Source organism: Ammospiza caudacuta, chromosome 19, assembly GCF_027887145.1.
Source record: "Ammospiza caudacuta isolate bAmmCau1 chromosome 19, bAmmCau1.pri, whole genome shotgun sequence".
Lineage (NCBI taxonomy): Eukaryota > Metazoa > Chordata > Aves > Passeriformes > Passerellidae > Ammospiza > Ammospiza caudacuta.
This window is the reverse complement of record NC_080611.1, coordinates 9,166,727-9,191,932: the sequence shown is the minus strand read 5'-3', so window position 1 is coordinate 9,191,932 and position 25,206 is coordinate 9,166,727. Positions and strand designations below refer to the sequence as shown.

At 46.2% G+C, this 25,206-nt stretch overlaps 1 protein-coding gene across 2 annotated transcripts in view; it reads right to left on the bottom strand.

The window, feature by feature from the left end:
• RHBDL3 (rhomboid like 3) overlaps positions 1-25,206 on the bottom strand; it is a 55,934-nt gene that overhangs the window by 20,913 nt on the left and 9,815 nt on the right. Inside the window, exon 3 of one of the 2 annotated variants that reach the window (XM_058817045.1) lies at positions 12,852-12,935. The exons of the other annotated variant lie outside the window; for it this stretch is intronic. Within the exon in view, the coding sequence (XP_058673028.1) occupies positions 12,852-12,935 (84 nt within the window). The remainder of the gene's footprint in view (positions 1-12,851; positions 12,936-25,206) is intronic. 2 annotated transcript variants of the gene reach the window in all.

The window sequence follows — 25,206 nt, the reverse complement described above, 5'->3', positions numbered from 1 at the left end:
AAAGCAGCAGCCCCTCTGTGAAGAAGCTGCTGGGGATTACACAAAACAAAATAAACCAAGTGACCTGTGGACAGTCAGAGCTGGGCACTCTCCTGTTCTCCCCAAAGGTTGTCCTGCCCTTGTGAGGTGGCCTGGATGTGCCTCCCTGACAGATGGCACCCAGAGCCAAAGGTGGATTTCATCAGCTGTTTACTGTTAAACAAAGGCTTAATATTAATCCCTGGAGAAGTTTAGCTCCTCTGCTCTGTCCCACTCTGATGCTTTGAGTTAACAGATCAAGCTCTAAAACCAGCCCCAAAAGTCAGGGCTTCTGCACTCAGGCTCAGCTCTGGTGAGTTTGGGCTCTTGCTGTGACTCTCAGGCCAGCCTGTTTGTGGTGCACAATCGCAGCCACACATACCCAGGAAATAAAGTATTATCAGCACAATACCTGGGATGACCTTTCTCAAGGGGAGTTTGTAGGAGCTGTGAGATGAGTCATTCAGTGAATGGATCTAAGACCTGCAGCCCCATGGATACTGCTCTGTTCATCCCCATTTCTCAAAAACATTTGACCTAACCAACATCTTACCTAACCGCACCACTTTAACTGTGTCTTGATATTAAAATATCAGAACCTAGCTTGTCTAGGATAAAACCATTTGCTCCTTGAAGGCTGAAGTACCTCTCTACTTTGAGAGCCAGGGTCAGCACCCAATGTGTGGGACTCTCCCCATGCTGTGTGGTCACTGACTTTGCAGGAAGACCAAGGGCTGCAGCCCCAGGGAACATGGCTATTCCTTCAAAGGGCAGATGAGATACAGAGCTGCAGCACACAGGCCTCCAGAGAACAAAAGAGCTGCTGAGACCACAAAACACTTTTCCCAGATTTTGTTCTGCTTTCAAGCCTTCCAAAAAGAAGCATTTTGTAACCAAGAACAGAAATTACACAACAGCTTCAGAGCTTCAACCCAGCCCACAAGGACACACTAATGACTTCAGGCTCACTAGTGCTGGAGCTGATGCATCCTCTCACTCAGGATGTTGCTGTGACTGGCTGCTGCCTTCCAAAGGCACAGCTGAAGCTGTAGCTGTCTGGTGGCTACAAGTGAATCTGCTTCTTTCTCACACCAATAGGCACCAGCACTCCTCCTTCAGCTCACTGAAGTCTTGCTGTTTGCTCCACAAAAGTCAAAGCAGTGGCAGAAGGTGGATGGTGTTTTCTGTAATGTAATTTGGCTATCGAGTCTCTTCTCCTCTTTCATGTTATTATATATAATTATTTTTGGCACCATGTTAATGATAATAATTAGAAATAAGTGTGAAGTAAAACAGTGGATCTGAACAATGTGAGAGTAAGAGATGAACAATGAACAACTGGCATCTGAACTCAAATACCTCAGAGCAGGGCCAGAGCACAGGCTCTGCAACCTGGAGCAGAATGTTTTACTGTCAACCTCAACTGTAAAGAAGTCCTCTTATTTATGTTACAACAAATTTTTAATTGTGCAACATTTCTCTATAAAAAGAATGTAAAAATTTCATCTGTCACCACTCAAAATCCACACCAATACTTCAGACTGCTTCAAACCCTGTTTCTGATATCACAGCTATCCACAAAAATCAAGGGGTTGAGCAGGTCCTGCATATCCTATGTCCCTAACAAGGCAAATCACAGAATCACAGAATGTGCTGAGTTAGAATAGACCCATTAGGATCATTGAGTCCTCCATGCTCCATCCAGCTCCTGCCCCTATGCAGGACAGCCAAGAATCCCATCATGTGCCCGGGAGTGTTGTCCAAACATTTCCTGAACTCAGACAGGCTTGGTGCTGTGACCACAGCCGTGGGGAGCCTCTTCCAGTGCACAACCACCCTTAGATATTCAACCTAGACCTCTCCCTCCTCAGCTCTAGCTGTTTCCTTGGCTCCTGTCGCTGGTCATAAGAGCAAAGAGATCAGAACCTGCCCCTCATGCAGATGTTGAAGACCACAGTGAGGTCTCTCCCCAGGCTCCTCCAGGCCAAACAAACCAAGACACCTCAGCTGCTCCTCACACGGCTTCCCCTCAAGACCCTGCATCATCCTCATGGCCCCCTTTGGACACTTTTTAACAGTTTCGTGTCTTTTTCATAATATCATGCCCAAAACTACACACAGCAGTCCAGGTGACGCTGCACCAGCGCAAAAACATGTGACAGCAGACTCAAAACACTCAGCTCCATCAATTATAAAAGAGAAAACTGACCTTTGCAAGCTGCTTCATGCATTTATCCATGACAATCTCCTCCAGGGCCAATTGTCCCCCAAGCCCAGCCGAGCACCAGGGTCTCACCCGAGGCCAGGCAGTGCCCGCAGGCAGCAGCAGGGCCGTGCTGAGCCTGCTGCAGCCCCACGGGGAGCAAAGCTCCCCCAGCACAGGCACCACAGAGCCTTCCCTCAGCACAGCTCCTTCTGCCTGTGCAGGATCTCGGGCAGGCAAGTGATCAGGGATGAGGACGCCGTGTGCCCCCCCTCGTGCCCCCAGACAATGGGACACTAACGGCAATTTCATGCAAGGTTTCATCCGCATTTCAATGACAATCACCCTTAACTCCCCTGATCCTCAACCCGGCTCTTAAGCAAAAATGTAAATATGTTAATGACCGTAGCAGCCATCTGACCCAGGTTCTTAATTCCCTGGCCCAAAACAATCTGTTTTTCTCCTGTTTCTTCCTTATATTAGAGAAGACACACCACAAACTAAAGGTCTCCCAGCAAAACTACAAGACAAAAGTAAGGTGAGGGGACCTCACAAAATGTGATGAAAATAGAAAATTCAGTTGAGGAAGGAAAATGAAATCTCAAATTGTTCCTCTTCTTTAATTAAAGACACATCAGCCACGGTTGAGTGAGCAAGTAGGGTGGAGGCTGGTGCTGCAGACAGACAATGAGTATCTTGGGAAAACTGAGACATTTCAGAGTGCAGCCAGCTGCTCCTCTCCCCATGGCAAACAGCCCTCAGGGCCATGGGGGCAGCTGGACAGTCAACAGCTGAACTGGGCACAACAGCAGGATCCTTGGCTGGCTTTAGGATTGCAGGAACAGTTTGCTACCACCCATAGTTTCCTCATTGAAGGGCTTTGTCTCAACATCACCAAAGCCACAGTTGTCTTTCCAGTGGGCAAGGCTCCAAGCAACTTCATCTAAGTTGGAAATCAGCCTTGAGTTAAACCAGTTCCTTGAAATCTGAGTCATTCTAAGGTCCAGTGGTGTCTTCACTTTTGGCCTGGCAGTGTCAGGCCTCCTGGCACTGACCCCAGCTCTGCTCCAGACTAGGAGATTCTGCAAAGAAATTGCCCTGAGCTTCAGCTTCTCCTCCCTATTTTATAGAAATGACAACTCCTGATTCATTTCCCACCAGAAAGGAGCTCTCAATAGTTGGCCTGTTTCTTATTTACATGTAGGTCCTTTTCCACTGGAAAGTGGAAATTGCATGCAACATCTTTTCATCTTCAAGGATTTCAGAAACCACTCTGAGCTTTGCTGGATGGAACTCAGGTGGCACAGTCTCTGCAGTCTAGGAATACTTAATGATCCTGCTCTCTCTTCCAAAGGAGAGAAGTGAATGTGAGAAATCCTGATCCAACAGAGAGGAAGGGCAGTCAGAGGTAAATGCATATCCCACCACCCTGAAATCCAGCTTCCCACCATTTAAAGTCATCTCATCTGAGTTGCCTGAGCACACATGGTAAACCATTAGTGCTGGCTCCAGTGACGCACACCCGCCTCCCCTGTAAATAATGAATTTACTCACCACTGCCCAGACAATATAAAGTGATTAAGGGCTGTCCAGCAGTACTTTTAGGGCATGTTAGATTGCTTTGACCTGAGGTGAACCCAAGGGCTGGAAACATCACCCAGATCTCGAAAGCCAGATTGCTTTTAAGCACAGAGCATAGTCCCTCACCAAGCAGTGTTCCCAGAAACACCTGCTCCTCAGGAAAGATGCAGTGAGAGCACAGGGCTGCCCAGCTCAGCTCTCAGCTAGGCCAGGAGGCATCCCAGAGAAGAGGGCCTGTCACCTGGATTTGGGTGTCTCTGCATGTAGCACATGGCAAAGTGGAGATAGAGGGGGCTGGTATAAGATTCTCTTTTCCCTGAACAGCAGAATAGCCTGAAAGACCAGGTTCATGAGCTAGTTGGCCAATCTATAGAGGCATTTCTGTTCTAATTTATTTCTCCTACTGTCTTAGGCATAAAGACAAGAAAGGGACCTACATTACTACCATCTGTTGTTACCTTCTGCAGAAGCACTTCATCTAAACAGACAGTAGAAGCACAGATTCAACAAGAATGAGAGAATCAAAAGATTCTCTCAGGAGTGTGCCACTACTCAGTTCTGAGGCAGACTGGAAAGAGCCAGATTTGATTTTTGGTTTTGCCAGGATTGCTGGAGTGAGCCCACAGACTTGTGTGGTGTTGTGACCTCTCCATCTACAGGGCACAGGCACCACACCTGTGTTTGTGTGATCCAGCACAGTGAGGGCTGGGCAGAGCTCAGAGTGTGGCTGGATGATGGCTGCAATGACAAAGGGCAATGGCCAAGCCACCAGGCCAAGCAGCACAGGGACACTGTGAACAGAGATGGCCTTCTGGGGAGGTTTCAGGTGCAGAAAACGATCAGACTTCCCAAAGCCAGTGACAGCTGGACACCACACTGAACTTCTTGACTCTACAGAGCTCTGCATGACCTGGTCCATAACCACCATAGGCCAAGGAAATCCTACACTTGGAGACCCCAGTAATTTCTGACCCAGAGCTTGCAGGGGAAGCCTATCATGCTCAGCCACATACCCAAATTCATGTTTCTGTCTCCATGCTCATTTTTAACACAACTCTCTTCCTTATCCATCCTCTGCCTGTGGGTTTCTTGCTGCAAGTCCTTGCTAAGACAGGACAGAGCTGAGAGGTCTCACAGGACCAATGAGTGAGTTTTCAGTCCTCGGCCACCTCGACATCCCACCACTCTGAGCAACCCCCCTGCCTCTCTCCAAATCAGCCTCCTGGCAGAATACTTCCTGAAACAAGTCTCTAGTCTCAGCTGGGGAATTAGAGACAGTGTTCAAGCCACCCAGAACTAAATTATTCAAAATACACCACTGTGCTGGCTTTGAAACCAGAGCCGCTCCCCAGAAAGAAGCCAGGGTAAATAAAAGCTCCATTACCAGCATCACTGACAGGGAAGGAGATGCAGCACTGAAAGTGAGGGAGATAATTACATGATTAACGAGACAGTATGGGTGGCAGGAGATGCCCTCCATTACGCCACAAGGCCTAATGCAAAGAGACATGTTTATAGACTGAGCCCTCTCCAGCTCTGCTTCTTCCTGTTTTATTATTTATGGCAGTGCATTAAGGCTACTGGAAAGAAGCTGAGACATTCTAAAAAGTCACAGGTGAGGTTTTTTTAGGTGAAAATATTCTTTTTAATCTTGATCCAGCACTGACCATGCTGCACGTTCCTACATGGGCAGTTGTCTCAGCTGCAGTAACAGCCTGGGCAGGCAGTGACCCAGACAGGTGAGTCACGTATCCAACAGCACCAGCCCAGGCTCTGGTCTCTCTCTCATTCCTGAGATTGTGGACAAGATGAAGCCAACAAGAGACCACCTAGTGATTGGTGTGACCAAACTCACATGAACAGTTAAAATACTTTCTTAAATCCTGAGGCAAGGGGTTTATAACTTTGCAGAACTGCTTGTCAGCACTGGCCCCAACATTCTTAATGTACGAATGCCCAATCTCTTGCTCTCCCTTTTGAATTCCTCCAGTTTTTAGGCCTCCACAATCTCCTGAAGCAATGAGTTCTGCAGTCTAGATAAAATAAACTCCACTTTTCATCAGATGGTGTAAGGCATTAAATATCAAAAGCTGAAAACAGCAATATCCTTGGTATCATAAGGCACGTGATATTCTCATTCACCACCACATAATTATTGTTTAGGTGGTTTTAGACATGTCTGACTGGAAAATCTCAAAATTCTCTATTAATATTAATTAAATCTCTCAGGGCTTCTACATGATGAGGGAATGTAATATGTAAGTTACTTCATTCAGATCCAAAATGCAACACACTCTGTGTGAGATGCTGCATTGATTTGCATTACATAACTCACCAGAAGACATAAGCATGCACACAACTGGGAGACAGACAGGCTCTAATCACTACTGCTACAAAAAAAAGCTAAAAAAGAAAAACCCAAAGCAAATCAGAAACTGACTCACAACAGTGAGAAGAACTGTTCGGGGGGGGCTGTATTTCACACCAAGCTCCTGCAGTCGATCCCTGCTTACCCCTGGGTCAGCTAATGATACATAAGATTTCTGTAAAATTCACTGCTATAGATACTGTCTCCTGTCACAGCTGCATCTATGCTAGTACAGTCTAGCATATGAGTCTGTGAGTCTTCTCATTCAAAACAGGTTTTTGGTCTGATATTATCTGGACAAAGTTGCATAGGTGATATCAGTGTGTAAGAGTCAGGGGAGTCAAACTGTTTCTGGTTTTTATGTGGACAAAAGCCCAATGAATTATCTCTATCACATGATGATGATGATGATGATGCACTTTCTGTCCCAGCAGTAACTCTGGAGAATGTTACACAGCAGCTGCTAAAGTTAGTTTTGAATCAGCAGGTCAAGGTAACTTTCATCCAAAAGGTTTTAAAAAGTCATTACAAATACTGATTTTCTGCAAGTCTGGGAACACTGGAAGAACATCAAGATCTGCTTGCTCCCGTTCTTCCAGTTTTGAATCAGCAGTACAGCCCTTCCAACCATGGCTCCAAAACTCCTGTGCAATCGCAGTGACAGGCACACACCCTGCTCCCTGAACTGCCCAGCAAGAATTTAATGGCATACAGCAGGTCCTGATGGTCTAACAGCAACCCAGAGCAAAGGAACAAATGACTGGTGTTGAGTAACACACACTTGAAGGAGGACTGGTCTAACATCAGTCAGAACAGGCCATAGAAAACAGATTATGTCCAGCTGATATTATCTGGATGAGAACACAAACTGGGCACAGATCATAAGCCAAAGTCACTGGTATGACTGATTTCTGCAGGGCATCTGACATCACCAGGCAGCCCTGAGTCTGAGGATTTACTGTGACACAAACTCAGACTGTCACACATTCAACATGCTGAAATCTGTCTATTTGACAGGTCTCAAAAATAAATCTAAGCCAGAGAGCCACCATCAGGTGGCAATGCCACTAATGGGGTCCCAGGAGAATTCATTCTTCCTCCTACAGAATTCTCATTAGTGACTTTGGAGCAAACTAAGGAAAAGTCTGTTATCATGCTCACAGATGAGTTAAAGCAGCAACTTACTAAGTGTGAGCAAGGTCTTCTGGTAAATCTGGGCACTTGCAAACAATATATTTTACAGTAAAAATAAACAGTAAGCCATCTGGCCAGGAGCCAAGAATGCCAGCCAGTGCACAGGGTGGGGAATGCCATCAGCAGCAGCCATTCCCAGCAGGGGAAAGAACCCTTGCTTGTTATAGACAGTGCTCTCAAGGTAACACTGCCTGCAAAAAGGGAAATGTGACCTGCAGGTTTGTAAATGAGGTGACATTACCTCTTTGGCACTTTTTACTGGTACAGTCTGGCTGCACTGACAGGCTCAATTCATTACCTTATGAAAGGGAAGGTTAAGCAATGACTTGATCACTCTCCACAGGAACAGATATTTGTCAGTACAGGCATCTCCACCAAGACAAAGGTATAATCACATCTAGGGGCTGGAACTCAAACTGGACAGCCTTAGATCAGCCTAGGTTGATTGTTTTTATTATTAACAAAAGAAATGTCTCACTAACTTCACCAGAAGTTTTACAATTAAATTGCAAGTTCTCCTAGGAGATGAGGTATGGTTGAGGTCAAGCAGAAGATCACTCAGAAAACCTTCTTGCCTACATTAGGAGAGACTAGATGATCCCAACAGTTCTCTTCTGACCTGACAGCAAGTTAGGAGGGTTCAGAAAAGCTCAAGCTAAACAGATGAATTTAAAACTCCAGCTAACAAGTGCCATAGCCCACATGCAGCCAAAATGACCCACCTGTACTGGAATTCAAACCACACTCCTGGTTACAGCAACAGCCATGGAGCAAAACTCCTGCTAAATGGACTGGGAAAGGTATTGAACTGTTGGTATCACAACTGGCTTTGCTCAGTCATGGGGACTAGAAGCTATCAAAGAAACTCTGCTTTCCAAGTGAAACTGGAGCAGAAGTTTAAGTCAGCCTTGTGAAGAGGAGACAGAGCCATCACATGATTCCTTGAAAGGTCTTGTAGGCACTGGCACTACACTGCAACGACATAACCAGCTCAGAGGTACTGCAGACAGGCTGGTTCCAAATGCAGCCTGGAGCTGGGAGCATTCATTATTGTCTAACTTCTACCATTTAAATGCTTGAGAGCAAGAAATCCTGACTTGCATCTTTCCAGGGTGATCACAGGAGTTACAGCTCCAGGAAGGAGCCAGACTGCTGGAAGTTGTGGTGGTTTGAATTGTTTCTTAGGTGATCTATCCAAATCATTCTTGGATGACACCCAGACTGCAGGTTCCCTGCATTGATCTGCAATAGCCATTTCTGCAGTGTTTGCACTTCACCAGTGTCTGCTATGTCAAATGTGCTTTGGTTTAAGGGTAGAAGAGATTTGTCCAAGTGCCAAAGTTGCAAAACCACAAATCAAGAAAATCAAGCTGCATTTTGGATTCCTATATGCTCTTACTGGATACAAGGGACAGTGTTTCCAGGGTTCTCTCTGCCACAAGTTTTCAAACAGAAAGAAAATGTGTCTGACATTTTAAATCAAATCATGACTAAATAAACTCCACAGCAGGAATGCAACTAACTTCACAGGAAGAAGTGCTGTTTGTGCTGGGTTCCCAGTCCAAGCTTTGCTGCCTGCAGGTGACAAGATTCAGGGCTGGCCTGGGGTTAATGTGCCCTGCCAGGTTCAATGTCTCTGTGGGGCACAAGCACAATGAACGGGGAATCTCTTTTACACACTCACCAGCCTGACAACAAACCACAGCAGGTTTGAAATCCCACTTTGAGGCAGTTATCAGGGAAAAGGGTCCTTCTCAGAGAACTGACAAGTCCTCCCAGAGCCTGGCCCTGCCAGGCTGAGTCAGGGGCTCCTTTTAGCCTCATGAGACACAGTGGATGCTCCTTTCACAGCCTCCCACACAACAGAGAGCTGTCCTGTCAGTCGAACCTGCAGACACTCACAGAGCCCCTCTGCTTGCCTGTCTGCACCTCATTTCTGTCTCCTTTACTGAGCTGATCAGATTTCCCACAGGCACAGGGAGCACACAAGCTTTCAGAGTACCTGCTTCCTCCAAGCCTATCCACTCTTCCCAGACTCTAATATTCCCCTTTTATTTGACCAGACTGACTTGAATGCAGTTTACCCATTCAAAGCTGAAGCCCCCCATGGGCACCCACAGGCCAGCAGACCTCCCACTTTGTTTTCCTGCCACACTGCAGCAGAGATGTGCTCCTTCAATACCATGGGGTGATGTCTGCACACTGCTGGCACTGTGGGAGCTGCAGGGGACCAGGTGCTCAGCAAACTGAGAAATCTTTGGCAAGGCTGTGGTCCATATTTCCTGTGTCTGCATCACAAGCACAGGGTCATGGCTGCATTGAGACCCACAAACAACAAGGCCTGGCTAATACAATTCATAAGCTCTGTTTCCTGGGGAACACTTAAAACACATATTGGAGAGCAGAGATGGCTTGATAAAACTGATACAGCCTCCAAATAGACGATTTAAAAGAAAAAAGCAGAGAAGACACAGGCAACAACCATAATTACAGAGCCAATAATTAAGAAAATTCATGTTACGTTCCTCAGGAATGAGGAAATCAAACCAACCTCCCAAGGAGTCACCTGAGAGCTGCAACTGCTGCAAACAAAGGGGAAACAAGCCAGGAGGGAGAGACAGAAAGACCAGACTGAACAGGAAGGTTAGGAAATTGTAATACTTTTCCTGTTCATGCATCATGATGCATCTCCAGGAAGTGGAGGTAAAAGAAATCTTCTCACCTGCAGGGTAAATAGAGAGACAAATCCACCCAAAAGAGTCCCACCAGGTTTCCACTGAGGATTAATTTGCTCATCAGCTGGGGCCAACTTCTAGAAGAGCATCCTCACAGAGCACACTGCAGACTGCTGAGCTTTGGATGGCCACAGAGAAGGGAGTGCAAAGACACAAAAAGAGGACTGTGGAAGGGGCAGGAGGAGAGGGCAGCCCAGCCTGGGTGAGGGGAAGCCCAGATGAATGAGGAAAGGAAAGCAGGGAGGTGAATGAGCAAGAGGTGATGAATGGTAGGGAGGGCATGGAACTTTTACACAGGGCAGAGAGCAAAGACAGAGCTTGAATGGGGGAGACTGAAAGATGCCGCCTGAATGGAAGGGGAAAGAGGGAGGAGAAATGAGGCAAGAAGAGAGCTGAGCAGCACAAAGTGGAATAGTGCAGACAGAACAGCTTCCCACATGGACTTGACAAGGCCTTAGAGAGACAGACAAGCAGCACAGCATGAACTTTAATCCAGGAGCAGAAAAGCTGCCTGGAGCAGACAGTGCTACCATCGTCTGTCCCTGAATAATCCCTCCACCACTGGGCACCTCCCTTGCTCCCAGCCAACAAATTCTCATGAACCCAGAGCAAATCAAACAGCAGCCACCAAAGGTCAGACTGCCCCCATCAAAGGGAGCTGTAGCAAAACTGAACCAGTGACGTGGAAACGGCCGATAGGATAAAGCACCAGGATAATTACAAGCAGCAGCCCAAGAGATGCAAGTGTAACACTGCTCCAAGGGCAGGACAAATGCAGTTTATATGCAGAATATTATGTTTATCAGCAGTGTTATCTGCAGGGCTTGTCTCCCACTTACACTGCAAGGATAAAGTTTTTCCAAACAAAACTTTTCCAAGCAAAGAGATTTCCTGAGATTTCAGTCATGCCAAGACTTTCCTGAGAATTTGCCTTAAATTTGAATACTGATTGTTTGAATACTGATTGTTTAGAAGTTCCTTCAGATTCTAAAATTTCAAAGCACTGGACATTGCCATTTTCAAAATGTTTCCTTAAAAAATGTCATTTACATTCCTATTTAGAGTGCCCAGATGGTTCAGCTCAAATCAAATTAAATATTTTGCTTGAAAAGGAAAAAGCACTGATTCCCCCAGCCTTTTGGTGAATTTCAAACAAAACTCCCTGTATTATTATTCATCCAACTCCTCCCTTTGCACAGCTGGGGAAAACAAAGCATTTTAAAAGGGCACATCTTATTACTTGAACCTCACTGGCAGAGCTGAAAACTGGGTGCCCTCCTCTCCTCTTTGGGTGGCCAATGTCTCTGTTTTCCTCCCAGGTCCATCAGTCACCACTGTGTGAATATGTGCCAAAGTTATTTTCCCAAAGCAAAGCAAAAGACACAGTGACTCAGCTTAAAAGAGATAGTGTAAGTACCTAAATTACAGTATTTCACTTCATATTTGTTAGGAACAATGATTTAAAAGCTAATTCAGTGTCTGGAGCACATGTTTTTCTTGCTTATAAATAGACCCCACTAACACATAAGCTAAAATGAGAGGTCATAGAAATGCAGAAGGTAGGATACTCCCTGCAAAAACAAACACAATGGAAAGAACCCAAATTTAAATGTAAGACTTGACCCTACTTTGCCTTTTGAACACATCAGGGAAGTCAAACATACAAACTAGCTTTTAATGGGTTGCTAGAGGAACCATGAGGGCCCATCTGTGCCCCAACTTGAGACTCTGTTCTGCCCCTTCCTTTTTTGAATGTTCCTTGCACCTAGCAAACATAACAATACCAATGTGGGTAATTTCAGGCAAAAAATGTGAGTCCTGGAGTCAGAGCACAAGCAGCATCTCATCTGAGAAAACACATAAGGATTTCTTTCCCTGCTCCATGTCCTGCCAAAGAAAGAACAAAGGAATTCCTGAGAAATCTGGGCTGGATCATCAATCCCTCAGAGAGATCCAAAAATGTAAGGACAGAGACTTGGGATCTGGCTGTTAGCAGTCAGGTCTCTAGGACATAGTACATTTTGAAATGATAATTTGTGCTCTTTACAATTCACAGTGGTATCACTTCATAAGGAGTTCCACTTTTGAACTGGGAAACAGGCAAAGTAATTTACCCAAGTAATTACCAAAGTAATTTGCAGAGACAAAGTAACTCACTCAAGGATGCAAGAGGCTTAAAATGCTCCTGTAGCTGAGATGAGGTGCCTGTGCTCCAGCCACCTCCATGACACACTCCTGTATTGTCACCTAGTAACTAACTAATAAAAATTTTTAATTGCCAAATACTGGAGGTGGGACTTTGAAGTACAGGGTAAGATGGAGTAAAGGTCAAAGCATCTCCACAGAGCACACTAAGCTTGGTGATATCCACAAGCAACAAGGGAAGATGTCCAAGAGCAAGGGTCTCTCCTGAAAGCAGCAGGGAGATGAAGACATGGATGTGGGTCTGTGCAGGCACACACACAGCAGGGCAGGGGGACAGAAAAGCTGCTCTGCCAAAGCTCACAAGCTGGAACACTGCAGCTTCACAGGCCAGGTGAGCCCATGAGGAACCATTACTGCAAACAGAAGAGTTTTGGGTTTCCGTCTGCCAGCCTGGGCACAGGGAGATCATGTTACACGTGGCACTGGGGGGAAGGGACAGAAAATATGATTCATTCTCAATCCAATGAGAGGAGTGAGAGCTGTGCAGCTGCTGCAGTGCAAGCACGTCCTACCAGCACTAGCTATTGCTTTGGTCAAGAGATCATACCATTTCAGCCTGCTTCCTGACTTCTGCTCCATCCCAGCTGCTTTTCTCTTGCTTTAGTGCCTGCCTGCAGGAACAGCTACCTTTCTGAAAAAAATTCAAACACAAGGAGGAGAGGTTACATGTGCCTGAGGGAAGTGACAAACACAGCAGGCCACTGCTTAGTCTAGAAGCATTCGAGCAGGGTCAACACCTACTGACAAAAAAATAGATAAATACACACATACACACCACACAGGGGAAGGATTTCCTTGTATGGGACAGCCAGACACTCAGGCATGCTTGGGGTACCTGGAATCTGCATCTTTGGGAAGCTGGCAGCTCTTACATCTGAATCAGACACAGTCAGGGACTTGCAGTGCCTGAGATCTGACAAGTTATCCTCCTTCCAGGAAGGGCTGCTGTACACCCACGCTGCTGGGACCACAACAGCCCCCTCTCCCCATCCCACTCAGCCTGGGGATTCCAGTTCTTTCCTGCTTCCCAATGACAGTGTCCCATATCAGACAGCCAAGTCAGTGCCACTGCCACAGGCTGGTCGATCTTCTTATGCAAATGAAATGAGGGTAATTGGGACAGTTACAATGAGTCCCTGACAATGTTTGCCTTTGTGCACACCAGTGGTAAATATAGACTGAGCTGCTTTCTAAGGATGGGGTGAGGGGAGAGCTGCACCCAGGGACAGCAGCTCAGCTTCTCACAGGGATGATGAGGAAGTAAGTGCTGCTTAAACACAAGAATGCTCTCAAAAATGTCAACCTGATAGCAAGGAAAGAGGCAGATGCTGCAAGTAAAATCACTGCCTGTAAGTCTTAGAAATACTCAGGGAGCACAGCCACTGTGGCAGGTCTGTGGAGCTGTCCCCTGAATTCCAACCCTCATTCCACAGACAGAAGGATTGCATTCATCCCACTAAGGATCTCGGCCCACAGAGTCAGAGCTCTACAACTGGACATGGCACAAACAGCCCAGCTGGGGCAATTGCTGGCAGTCTCCAGCCTGCAGGAGCACAGTGGCTGGTCAGGCTCAGTCACTCCTGCACCGAGAGCTTTGCCCCATGAATCTCATAATACAAGCTCTACCTTTGTTGTAGCCCTCCAGGGCCCATTGCTGCAGCAGTGGAAGAAATCTAAACAAAAAGCAATGCCCCCCTGAAATCCTGTCATGCAAACAAGACTCTTCCCACCCATTGCCAAGAGGCCTGAATGGAAAGGGACTGAACAGCCCCCACCCAGCCCTGCCTGGTGGTCTCTTTGTCTCGTGACCTTCCCCACACAAACACAACCCCACAACAATCAGACAGCCAACACAATGTGCCAGCGCCGGCTTTCCCAGCCCTTCAAGGCAAGCTGGGGAGGGGGAGCTGGGGAGAGCTGAAAGGAGCTGGGGGCGACTAACAGACAGCGTGGGCAAGGAAATACCAAGTAGTGCTTTAATTTCTACTTGTACAGTCCCATGAACCGGGATAAAAATTGTTTTATAAAGAAAGATACAAAAGAATTTTTTTCATCTCAAATGGCTTAAAAGAGACATGGGAATACCAACCAGTGAGATTTTCATAGAAAAATAAACAAATAAACCCAAAAATGCTTCTAAACACTGTGAGCATCTCTTAACATCCCCTTCAAGAAGCCAACAAAATTGAGCCCAAAATTGGTTCAAACTCTGCTGGTTTTACTTGGCTATCTTTATGATTTAGAGTCTGAGATGAATTAGATATAAAGGTTTCCCTCTAGACGGGGAGAAGACATTTTTGCAGCTGCTCTAGCTGTAGAAAGCATCAACACACATGGAAACCCTTCCTGGTGTGATGGCTTCAAAGCACAGAAAGTTTCTGCCAGTCTGTCCTGAACATGGAAAATAGAGTCACCACTGTGCTACTGCCAGCCAGCAGCAACTGCACCTCCAGGCCCAGGCTGCCCTTGCAAGGTAACTTTTGCTTACTGCAGGACATATTTCACCTTTGGGAAAGAGCAACAAGGGTTTCCAAGGGCTTCCCAGGAGCTGACTAGGAGACCAGCCAGGTAAGGGGAAACTCCTCACCTCCTGAAATGCCATGGAATACTTCCATGTTCCCTGTATAGACACAGGGAAAAATACAGACTCTACGGGAAAGCAAACCTGATGAAACAAAATGAAATATAATCTCTCAGAGCCTGGATTCAGTGAGCTTAGCAGGGCCCTCAGCTAGGCTTCAGGCACTGGAATTGTATACCAAGTACCTTTCCAGGGAAAGGAGGCCACGCTCTTGCCACAAGCTGAGATCTGTGTCCCATGAAACCCTGGCAGCTGAGGCAGCAGCAGAAAGCAAAGCTATGGGAAAGCACTTGTGTGATTTACAGACACATTAACCACCTGGGGACCATGACATGGTAAGCAATGACATCTCAGCTCCCCCTGCCAGCACTCCCACTACTCTGTTAGTGTTATCACTGCCTTGATTAAAGCTCTGTGATCACACAGTGGTCTGCACCTGACCAGGGATGGTGCAGCTGATGTAAACACACAGAAAGTCTCCTCGAAGGCCATGTGCAGCAGCTGGGTGCAGGAAGCCTCTCCCAAACCCTGACCAGACCATGTCTGGCCTGATGTGCTGGTCAGAGGTCATGGAGCTGCACCTGACCCTTGCCCATGTCCAGAACTGGAGTAACTGGCAGAGCAGCAGCACCAAGCATGCACACACCGGGCACACTTCCCACAGCAAGGATGCTGCCTCCTGCCAATCCACTCCAGCCTTAATCCTGCATGGAAAGATCCCATCAGCACTGTGCTAAGAGGCAATCTCTCAGGCCAGACATTAACAATTAGTGATAGCAAAGATGATGAGGAAGGGACAGATGGAGAACAGATACAACCAGGCTCTGCTTATCACACTGACTTGGAGGAGCTGGGCAGGAGATATAGACAGGATTTTTAGTTTTGGTTAGCCCTCAGTAAAGTACTACACATCAGCATGCTTGGACCAGCTAGAAAGCAAGACCATGGCCATCACCCTCTACTCTCAGCATTTCTTTGCTAGAAAATCTCACTGCATAGAAAAATGTTCATTGTAGCAAGTAAGGAAGTACAACAGACTAGTTGCTTTGCTCAGATTAATTCCTGTCCTATTTTATTGCATGAAAAAATTAATTATACTATACCTTAGTCTTATTATGTCAATTACAATTATATTGCCATTTTAATTCACCAGTATTCCTTGCTCCAGTTCTCAACTCTAGAGAGTTTGGAGGCAGCTAAAGTAAAAATTGTTTCAGAAACTGCTACCTGGTGTCACCAGAAGAAGCAAGTCCTGGCGAGCAGCTTCTCCATTCACTCTTCCCTTCCCAGGCCTTGTGGTCCTGGTCTCAGACAAGCTGAAGTGAGAATCCCTCCTACACCAAGGAAAAGGAACATTCTAGAGAACTTTAATCTGCAGTGGGGGCTGATGGGGAAGGGGGGAAATTTCCTGAGGTCATTTTCAGCCCTCCACATTTCATTGTTCCTTCCCCCTTGAGCCTCATAAGCTGTGTGCAGGGCTGTGAGCTCAGGCAGCTCAAGCCAGAGCTCAGCTCAGGGGCACCAGAGCTCAGTGGCACCAGAGCCCAGGGGCACCAGAGCCCAGTGGCACCAGAGCTCAGGGGCACCAGAGCTCAGGGACACCAGAACTCAGGGACACCAGAGCCCAGGGGCACCAGAGCCCAGGGGCACCAGAGCCCAGGGGCACCAGAGCTCAGGGACACCAGAGCTCAGGGACACAGATGTGGTGGTTACACTGACCTGTCCACAGTGCAATGCTGCCTTCTGCAGCCCCAAGGAGTGACTGGTACCCAAAGCTGCCAAATACCTTCAGCTGCCACTGAATTAATGGACTTGAGACAAATATGAAACTACTCATGAGAATCTTATCTGGGAGACCAAGTCTCCAGCAGAAAAGCAGCTGAGGTTTGCCTACATACTCGCTGATGTCCTTCAAGGAAACACAGCAGGTTTCTTACAAGTTGAAAGATGTGTTCACACTAACCCAGAGCAGGCTGCAGATCCCTGCAATCACAACTAGCCAGTTTCAGAGCCAAGACATCATAACCAGGCACCCCTGCTTGCCTCTGGGGGAGTTTTCTTCAAATACCACAACGAAAGAAAGAAATGTCACGGAGGTGCCACCCACAGCCTCAGCCACTCCACACTGGTGCTTCACCCTGGTTCTACTCCTGCTGCCCACACAGCAAATCTGCCTCTTTCAATGGCCTTCTCAGAAACACAGCAAACCAGGGCCCTTTTCTCACCCTGCAAAACTGAGACACTGTTCAGTCTAAGCCTGGCACACATCCCTTGAGAACAGAGCAGGCAGAGGTGGATGCAGTACCCACAGAGCAGCACATCATGACAGCAGTGACACTTTCCACAGCCAAACTCTGCTGTGCTGAAATCACCAGGATCTGGAGGGGTGGTGCCCAAGGAAGACACAAGTAAAGGATTTTTTGTCTGACATGAAAGATGCTGGCTGGTACCAAGGCTTGGATCCAGCAATTCACCTTAGAAAATATTAAAATAAATCACAAAAGCCTCAGGGGAAGTGTTCATTTGAGCCTGTATATTCCTTTCACCTTGGCACAACTTTATGGTGCACATCACAATATTCTCCCTGCATAGTTGTTAATGTCCCTTCAGCCCAGGCTTGTGGAAGTGATGAAAAACTGAAGTATTTGCCTCACAGTGCTAAAGGGAAAAACAAGAAGCACCAATGTTTTCAGAATGTAACTCTGCAATATCTGAGGGATCATCACCACCTCATGTGTTTGTAAAATGCAATTTATCACACAAATGCTCTGCATGGAAGGGGCGTACAGCTTCCTTTAATGAAACCCTCAGCAAAATAAATTTAATATTTCAATGCCTGCATACTAAAAGAAACATTGTAAAATTAAAATCAGTGGAAGTCCTTACCCTTCTGAAACCAGCAATGAAATTAGCATGGGGCCCAAAGGAAGCACGGGAGGCCCCTTCCAAGAGGCCAGGATTTAATTTTGTGTTTAAAACCCCACAGTGGCAGATCTGTACTTATTTTAATGACCCACCAAATCTTTTTAGTCCTCTGTATCCCTCAACAAAAGCCTAATAATGAAATATTATCTACTAAAACTTGGCTTTTCCTGAAAAATAATATCTGAGCAGATCTCCAAAGACAGCTATTTCTATGGACACCATCAATTTTTACTTCAGTGTTTTGTTTTCAGATATCATTGCATTTCCCACTTTCACAGCTTCCTTGGAATAATATTTGATACAGAAAAAGTTGAAGTGATACTCACAGACAACAGAACAGCCAGCTCTCAGAAACCACAGAGCCTCTCCATTTGTATTGCTTTTTGTAACAAATACAGCCAGAGCCACAGAATTACAAGAGATCCTCAGGAGACTTAAAAATTCAAGCAAACCATTGCCATTGCAACATTAAATGCATTCATTTTATGAGCATCAAATTCCACCTATTAACAGATCAGTCATCCTCTGCAGCTACCAATTTACATATCCAGCCTGTGAGCTGCTGAGGGGCCAGTGGACACAAAATACATGAATGCATTAAATCTGAGAAAGGAAACCTATGTCCATTATACCTCACCTTAATGATCATGTTTTCTGGAGGAGCAGCAGCAGAGCCCATGCCTGACAACCACACACCCTGCAAGGGCACCCCAGGTGCCAAGAAGCACCGAACCCTCTGCTGTGAGACTGTGACTGCCCTGCAAGCAGTGCTCACAAATTAATTACATTCAAGCCCTGTACAAAGAAGGAATTCCTTGGAGCCACCTTCTTACCAAGTCACTGAAACCCTTGCTATTGTACATGGACTAAATTCAAAGGCCTGAACCTCGCTGTGGAAGACAGTTTATCTGAATAGACATTAAAATCCTGGAACACTTTGTCAGGCTTTTGCCAAGCCAGGTAGTATTACCAGCTTTAATGTAACTTTTGATCTTGAAACAGGCAGTTTGTTGCTGGTACATCTATTATTGCTCCTGGAACGGAAGCGTGGCCTGATACAACACCTGCAATTCACTCTTTGTGCACAGCTATCCAGAAAGAGATGTGAGTGTCTCAGCAGCCTGTACCCCTCCATCACCTCTCCAGCCCAACCCAGCACCAACTACGCCTATGGCAAGGAGAGAGGCTCCTATTTTAAGCTTCTTGAAAAGGGAACTGGGTGCTGCAGGCAGAAGAACAGACAAAGGGGGGAGTACTCCCCTAAACTGGTTCTCCATTTTTTCAGTTCAGCACCACACAGATAGACAACACCTTGAGGAATTAGGGGCAATTCCACAATCAAATGAATTCAATTCCTTTTTCAGGTCTGCAGCAGGCAGTTCCCCACTGTAACAGAATATGATTACTGATCTCCTTATTCCATTTTCCCATCTATGAAACTAAATGAACTGATACTGGAGAATGAGCTTTGAAGTCCTGGAAGAGGAAGGGCTATTGCAGTGCTGAATAAGGCAAATTCCCTCCAACCCACAGCCACTGTGGTGATACATGCAAAAACCCTGAGGTGCAGAAGAATCGGGCTCTAAAGGAAACTAAAAAGCTCAGACAAAAGATGAAAGAAACTGAACATGGAAAGTTAATACTGCTTTGAACATTTGCTGAGCAGAAATCCTTCCCAAAAGTGACAGAACTGTGGTTACCAATCAGGGACTCTGGGTTCAGGCTGTCAGGCAAAGCCCACACCTCCCAGGAGATCTGACTGCAGGGCTTACACAAAGCCATCTCACAGGCACCAGCTACAGCAGTGCCTTAGAAAGGAAGGGCAGGAGCTGTTAGCTGAGCAGTGGGGAAGAAGCAAACACTGCTTATTTATTCACAGGTCTTGCTACTCAAACTTGTTGCTTCCATCAGATGTCACAGTGATAAGTACCTGTTTAAGAAAAAATCAGGAACAAGAGCAAAACCACCCCCCTGCAGCTAATCCAATTAAGACACAGCATAAAGTTGTAGAGGTTAATCAGATCTGAGCCACTGGGTCTATCTCTGCTGCTGTTTAGTGACATGTCTGGTGAGCAGAAACACCAATGACCCAGCCAGCCCCAGGAGACAACTGCTGCTCCTCCCTTTTCTGCTCCATCGGGCAGAAGAGTGGAGCACACTGCAGGGCAGCCCCTGGGGGAGCTGCTGGGCTCAGAGCTTGGCTGTGCCCCTCAGCCTTATCAGGTGCCAGGATGCTGTGACCCATGGGCTGTGCTAGACACCCCTTGCAGCAAGGACCAGGGCTGTGCCTACCCCGTGCTGCAAGCTGGAAACCAGGCTGGAAATGTACTCAGCAAGGAAAAGTTCTGCCATCCAAGTGCAGGGAACTCCTCCAACCTTGTGTTTCATTAGCTGTGACTCTGTGTGTAAAAAGGCTGCAGCAGGGCAGGTGAGGGCTGTCCCAGTTCAAGGGGCACCAGCACAGAAACCACCTGGACTGTCACACACAGCCCCCCCAGCACTGGGAGCCAGGGAAAAGCTGAGCTGGGCTTTGCACTGAAGCAGCTCCACCACTGTGTGTTCAGTGCTGATGTGGGAATGTTGCTCCTGTCACATCCAAGGTTTCCTGCCTACTGCCTGGCCTGAAGACCTGTCCTAAAGCTACCTTGCAAAACTGGGCACTCTGCTTTTCCCCAACTCCAGCCCTCCTGTACAGTCATGCTCTGCCTCTCTCCCTCCTCTTCCCTGTAGAGCACAAAGCCAGAGGCCTCAGCCCTTATTGCTGTGACCAGCATCTGCACCCTGGGAACAACTCGCTATCCCATCAGCACATCCCAGGTGCAGGACACTCTCAGCATGGAAGGATGGACCTGCTCTGGAGAGTGAACTCTCCTCTGGCCCATCAGGCAGGGCTCAGGCACAGAAGGCACATTCACTGGGCTAAGGAGGAAACATTTCTGCATGCATTTCTTCTGGGCAGGCACTGCACTTGGACCAGAAATTCATCTTCTCTCCTGGACAATACATGCCAGCCCCTCAGGAAGACAGGTGGAGCAGGCACTCCAGTGGGATGACAGAACTGTAGTGACAGCTAGAAGGTGATGAAATGTTTGTAAGCACCATTCTGACAGCGATGCCAATCTCTCTGGTTGCCAGAAATATTGATTCAGGCAAATTATTCCTAATCCAGTGACTGTCATCTTCCCCCCTGGCAGAGAACTGGATCTTTTGATACCACTCTGCCATACAAGACTTTTGTTTGTCTCCTCTGATTAATTGTTCCTCCTTCTTGGTAAATTCTTTAATATGAGGACAGTGACTGCCACTGTTTTTCAGTTTCTAAAAGGAACTAAAACATGTATCCCCCAAAATCAGAACTTCTGCCTTTCCTGAAGGAAGTTTTATTCTTCCTTTATAGACATGAAGCTTTATAGCAACAATCCATGAAACCTGTCAGGAGAAAAACTACATTTTCATACTCTGGACTCAAAACACAGAACATTTCAGAATATTGCTTAAATGAAATAAAAATACCTTATATTAAAAATAGCTCCCCTTTTCACTGTCTGCCAGATCTGGGAGGAAGGTGAAAATACACAGGGATTTGATTTGATGTGTGAAAAACAGAATTCTATAGCAGTGAGTACGTGCACACATTTCTTTTAGGTTAATAATAGCTCTGCAATAATACTAAGCTTTGTGGAGAAAACTAAAGTTGGGATAGACCCAGGCTGGCTGGTGCTCTGGTACTGAGTACCATGACAACTTGAGCACATCCATCAGAAAGAGCATAAATAATTTTTTAAAATCTTGTCACATCACAGTTTTCCTGCTTTTAGGATACTTTCAAATTCCAAATACCTTCTCCCATATCAGCAATCATGACAAGCATCTTGGCTAAACTGGTAGATCTTAGGAAAGGATAACAAGAATCAACAGCTTTGAGTCTAACAAGACAGAGTTAAACATCCAGTATTAGGGGCTACTGAGTAATGCAGGAGTGAGGAGAATGAAGGAGAATTACCTCAGTAATCTGATTAAGGGAGAACAGGCAGTCATTGCCTCCCTCTGAATGGTGTCAGATGACAGAGGCTGGATCACCTGTACAGTGCTGGTCAGTGCCTTGGCACTGTGGGGAACACAACACCAGGGCAGCCAGAAACATCTCTGCTCTGATGTCAGCATCACAGCTGGCACACACAGAGCATCCCCACCACGGGAGACAGGTCCTGAGCAGGGCTGGCTCTTTGTCTGCTAACATCAGAAAAACACCTTGGTGTTCCCACTGAGAAAGGGCTCATTCACCTACATGTGAGGAGCAGAGAATGACCTCAGAAAGACTCCAGTACTCCCACTGCAGAGAGCAGCTCTCCTTGAATGAACTGCAGCAGCTCAGCGTAATTCAGGCTGCTTTAGACTACAAGAAACCACCCAAAGCAGCTCTGTGTCAAACCTCCACCTGCACACCAGCTACATAATTAATAAGGATGAAAGAGAACTTTATCCCAAGCCTTGGTGATCAGTAAAGCTTGTTATGCTCTGTTCAGCTTTGGAAGCCAGCAAAAGGAACATGGTTCACACACTGCATTACATGCTTGGTCATTAAACACAGGCTTATAAACCCATAAAGTCACTGCTGCTTGCAAGTGTGGAGCATTTTTGCATGATTTTGTTTGTTTTGCAGTAGGCACAAAAGTTAATTAGTTTTCACAGTTTGATTACTCCACATGGTCAGATAACAGTCTGGAGCTTCCAGGCAGCTAGAACTGCATAAGGCCCAGAAAATTCTTACTGTGCTTTCTAGGACTGTTCACTAGGGTCATAAATCAGCAGCTGGCAAATGACTTTCTGGCTCTTCTTGGCCACCAGTACCAACACTAAAAGATCCCATAAATCAATGCAGCAATGGCAGCTCTCAGCTCATGGAGCACAGGGGGAATAAAGATGGAAAACACTGTTTCAGATACATTAAGACAATTATTTGGGAGGAATTTTGGCTATCACTACCCTGGAACAAGCCATCCAGAACACTGGTCTTGTTGAATTTGGTTCATTAAGCCCTAGAAGAGACAACACCAGAATATTTAACATGTCAAAGGCACATCCTGCACACAGCACATATGCACAAGCCCAAACAGTTCCCAGGGTTGGCAAGTCCAAGTGTAATAAAGCAAATACAGCTTAATAAAAATTCTTCAGACACTTTATTCAGGTTGAAAGGAACTTATTCCTCCAGCCATGGTCTCCAAGCACAGGTCAGAGACCAAGGACAGCAGCAGCAGGACTATCTCCCATGCTCTCCACAGCAGTCTCCCCCAAAAGGGCTGCCTAAATGCAAAAATAAACATTTCCCCAAGACCTAAATACTATTGTCAGAGGACATATGAAGGAAAAATATTTATGCCTTGCTTGTTGACAGGGAGGAGAACAACCCAGAAACAGAAATCCAGTGATAGCAGGACTGTGTGCAAAAGCAACTCCTCTATCAGCAACAAAGCAGTAGCTGAGGGAAGAGACAGCAGTTCCAATGGAAGAAGGAACCATAATAAACACTTTGATTTTCCTCCCCAGGGCAAAAGACAAGGCTAAAACCCAACATCATTCCATGGAGGCCACTGCCTGAAGTGAGAAAAAATGCTCAAGTCCTAATTTCCATTATTTCTCAGTGTGAGCATAAATGTGAGAGGAGTGGCAGGAACACAAGCATCTGGCTCTGTCTTAGAGCCAAGGGGCAGAAGTAAAATACCACTTTGGTCTCTAAATTCCTTAGGGCACACCCCATTCTGATACCCACCCCGGCAAAACATAGTTTATTCAGACACAGAAACAATCCAGCACACTTGTCACACTTGTTTTCAAGTGCTTTGCTAAACCAAGCCAGAGCATTCAGGATCTGGTCCTCCAATAGTTTTTGTGACAGTTCCAGTTTTTCACCTTCTATAATATTGATACTTCCTCTGCCAAGAGGCAAACAAGGCCACATCTCACTGGCTGCAGGCTGCCATCAACAAACCCCTCCACTGCCACTGTACATCATAAACAAGTATGCTCCCCAAACCAGGCACTCCTATTCATCACTGGTACCTTTTTGTGGAGGCTCACTGAGGCAGAGATGTTTCCTCAGGGAACACTGCCCTGAAGAAATGTATCAGACCAGAGGTTTGATGATAGTCACAAACAGCTCTGCCTCCAGCTTCTCATTCATCTTTCCCTCATGAACTCAGGAGCTCCAGAGTATTTGCTACTTACAAAGCATGTCAAGTATCAAAGAACATGAAGAACAGTTCCTAGGGGCAAGATTGATCTTGCTTGTTTAACATCAGTTTCATACATCGTTAGTCTTACCAACAACACAGGGTCACTGCAGATACCTGTTCCTAAGCAACAGGAATGGACACTAAGAACTCATAAATTCTCTGTGTCTTGCAAGTGTGGGGTTTTACTTTTAAAGTTGAAAGAATTCAAGGTTCAAGTGAGACTCAGAGGGATCACAAACATTCAGGACTTTCACTACACTTTTCACCAAGAAATATTATCTCTAGTGAACAGAATATTCCCTGTGTCACCCTGAGCAGCCAGATTGGGCTTGATGCCACCACTCAAGAGACTGGGAAAGGGAAAGAAGTGCTACAGCTTGAACAGGCAAACACAACAAGGTTTGAATCACACAAAAATCCAGGGCATTCAGAGATCAGCTTTCCTCAGGAGCCTGTATGTACAGTGGTGCAGGAAAACAGCCCATCAGCTGAATCCCATCAACTTTGTCTCATGGTCTGCTGTTACTTAACTGATTTCAGACCAACATATAGTACAACACCTAGTGAGGAGGCAGAGAGAGATCACAGCTTTCTTGGCTGCTGTCAAACACTCCCACTGCCACATTTAATTTGCAAACGTGCCCCAGTACTTTTGCACTGATTGCAAATACCAGAAAGCAATGGGAACACCATACTTCCTACTGTAGAGGAGAAACATTTGTTTTGTCTGGTAGAGAGTAACTTTAAAAGTCCAGTAAATGTTACAGGTGTAAGTGATGATGGTGTAGAAAAGCACCTCCAAACTATTTCCACTGGCTAAGTGGCTGGCTTGCTCCTCTGGAGATGAGATGATCTCTTCCCCTTCTCTGTCATGGCAGCACACAGCCACAGAGCACAATGCACCAGCTGATTTGCAAAACAGCATCAATCCACTCTGTGTTTATGGCTTTTTCTCCCCTTTCTTTCTAAACACGCAGGCTTAAACGTTTTTATTGCTTCAGTGATTTTCTATGTGCAAGACAGGATTTGAGAACAATGCATTAGCAAGGATCTATGTGCCTAAACCCCATCCCACACATCCAGCTGAAACAGCAGAGCAGAGATTCCAAAGCCCCTCAGTGCAGCTGGGATCAGGAAGCAGCAGAGACACACGGCTCTGG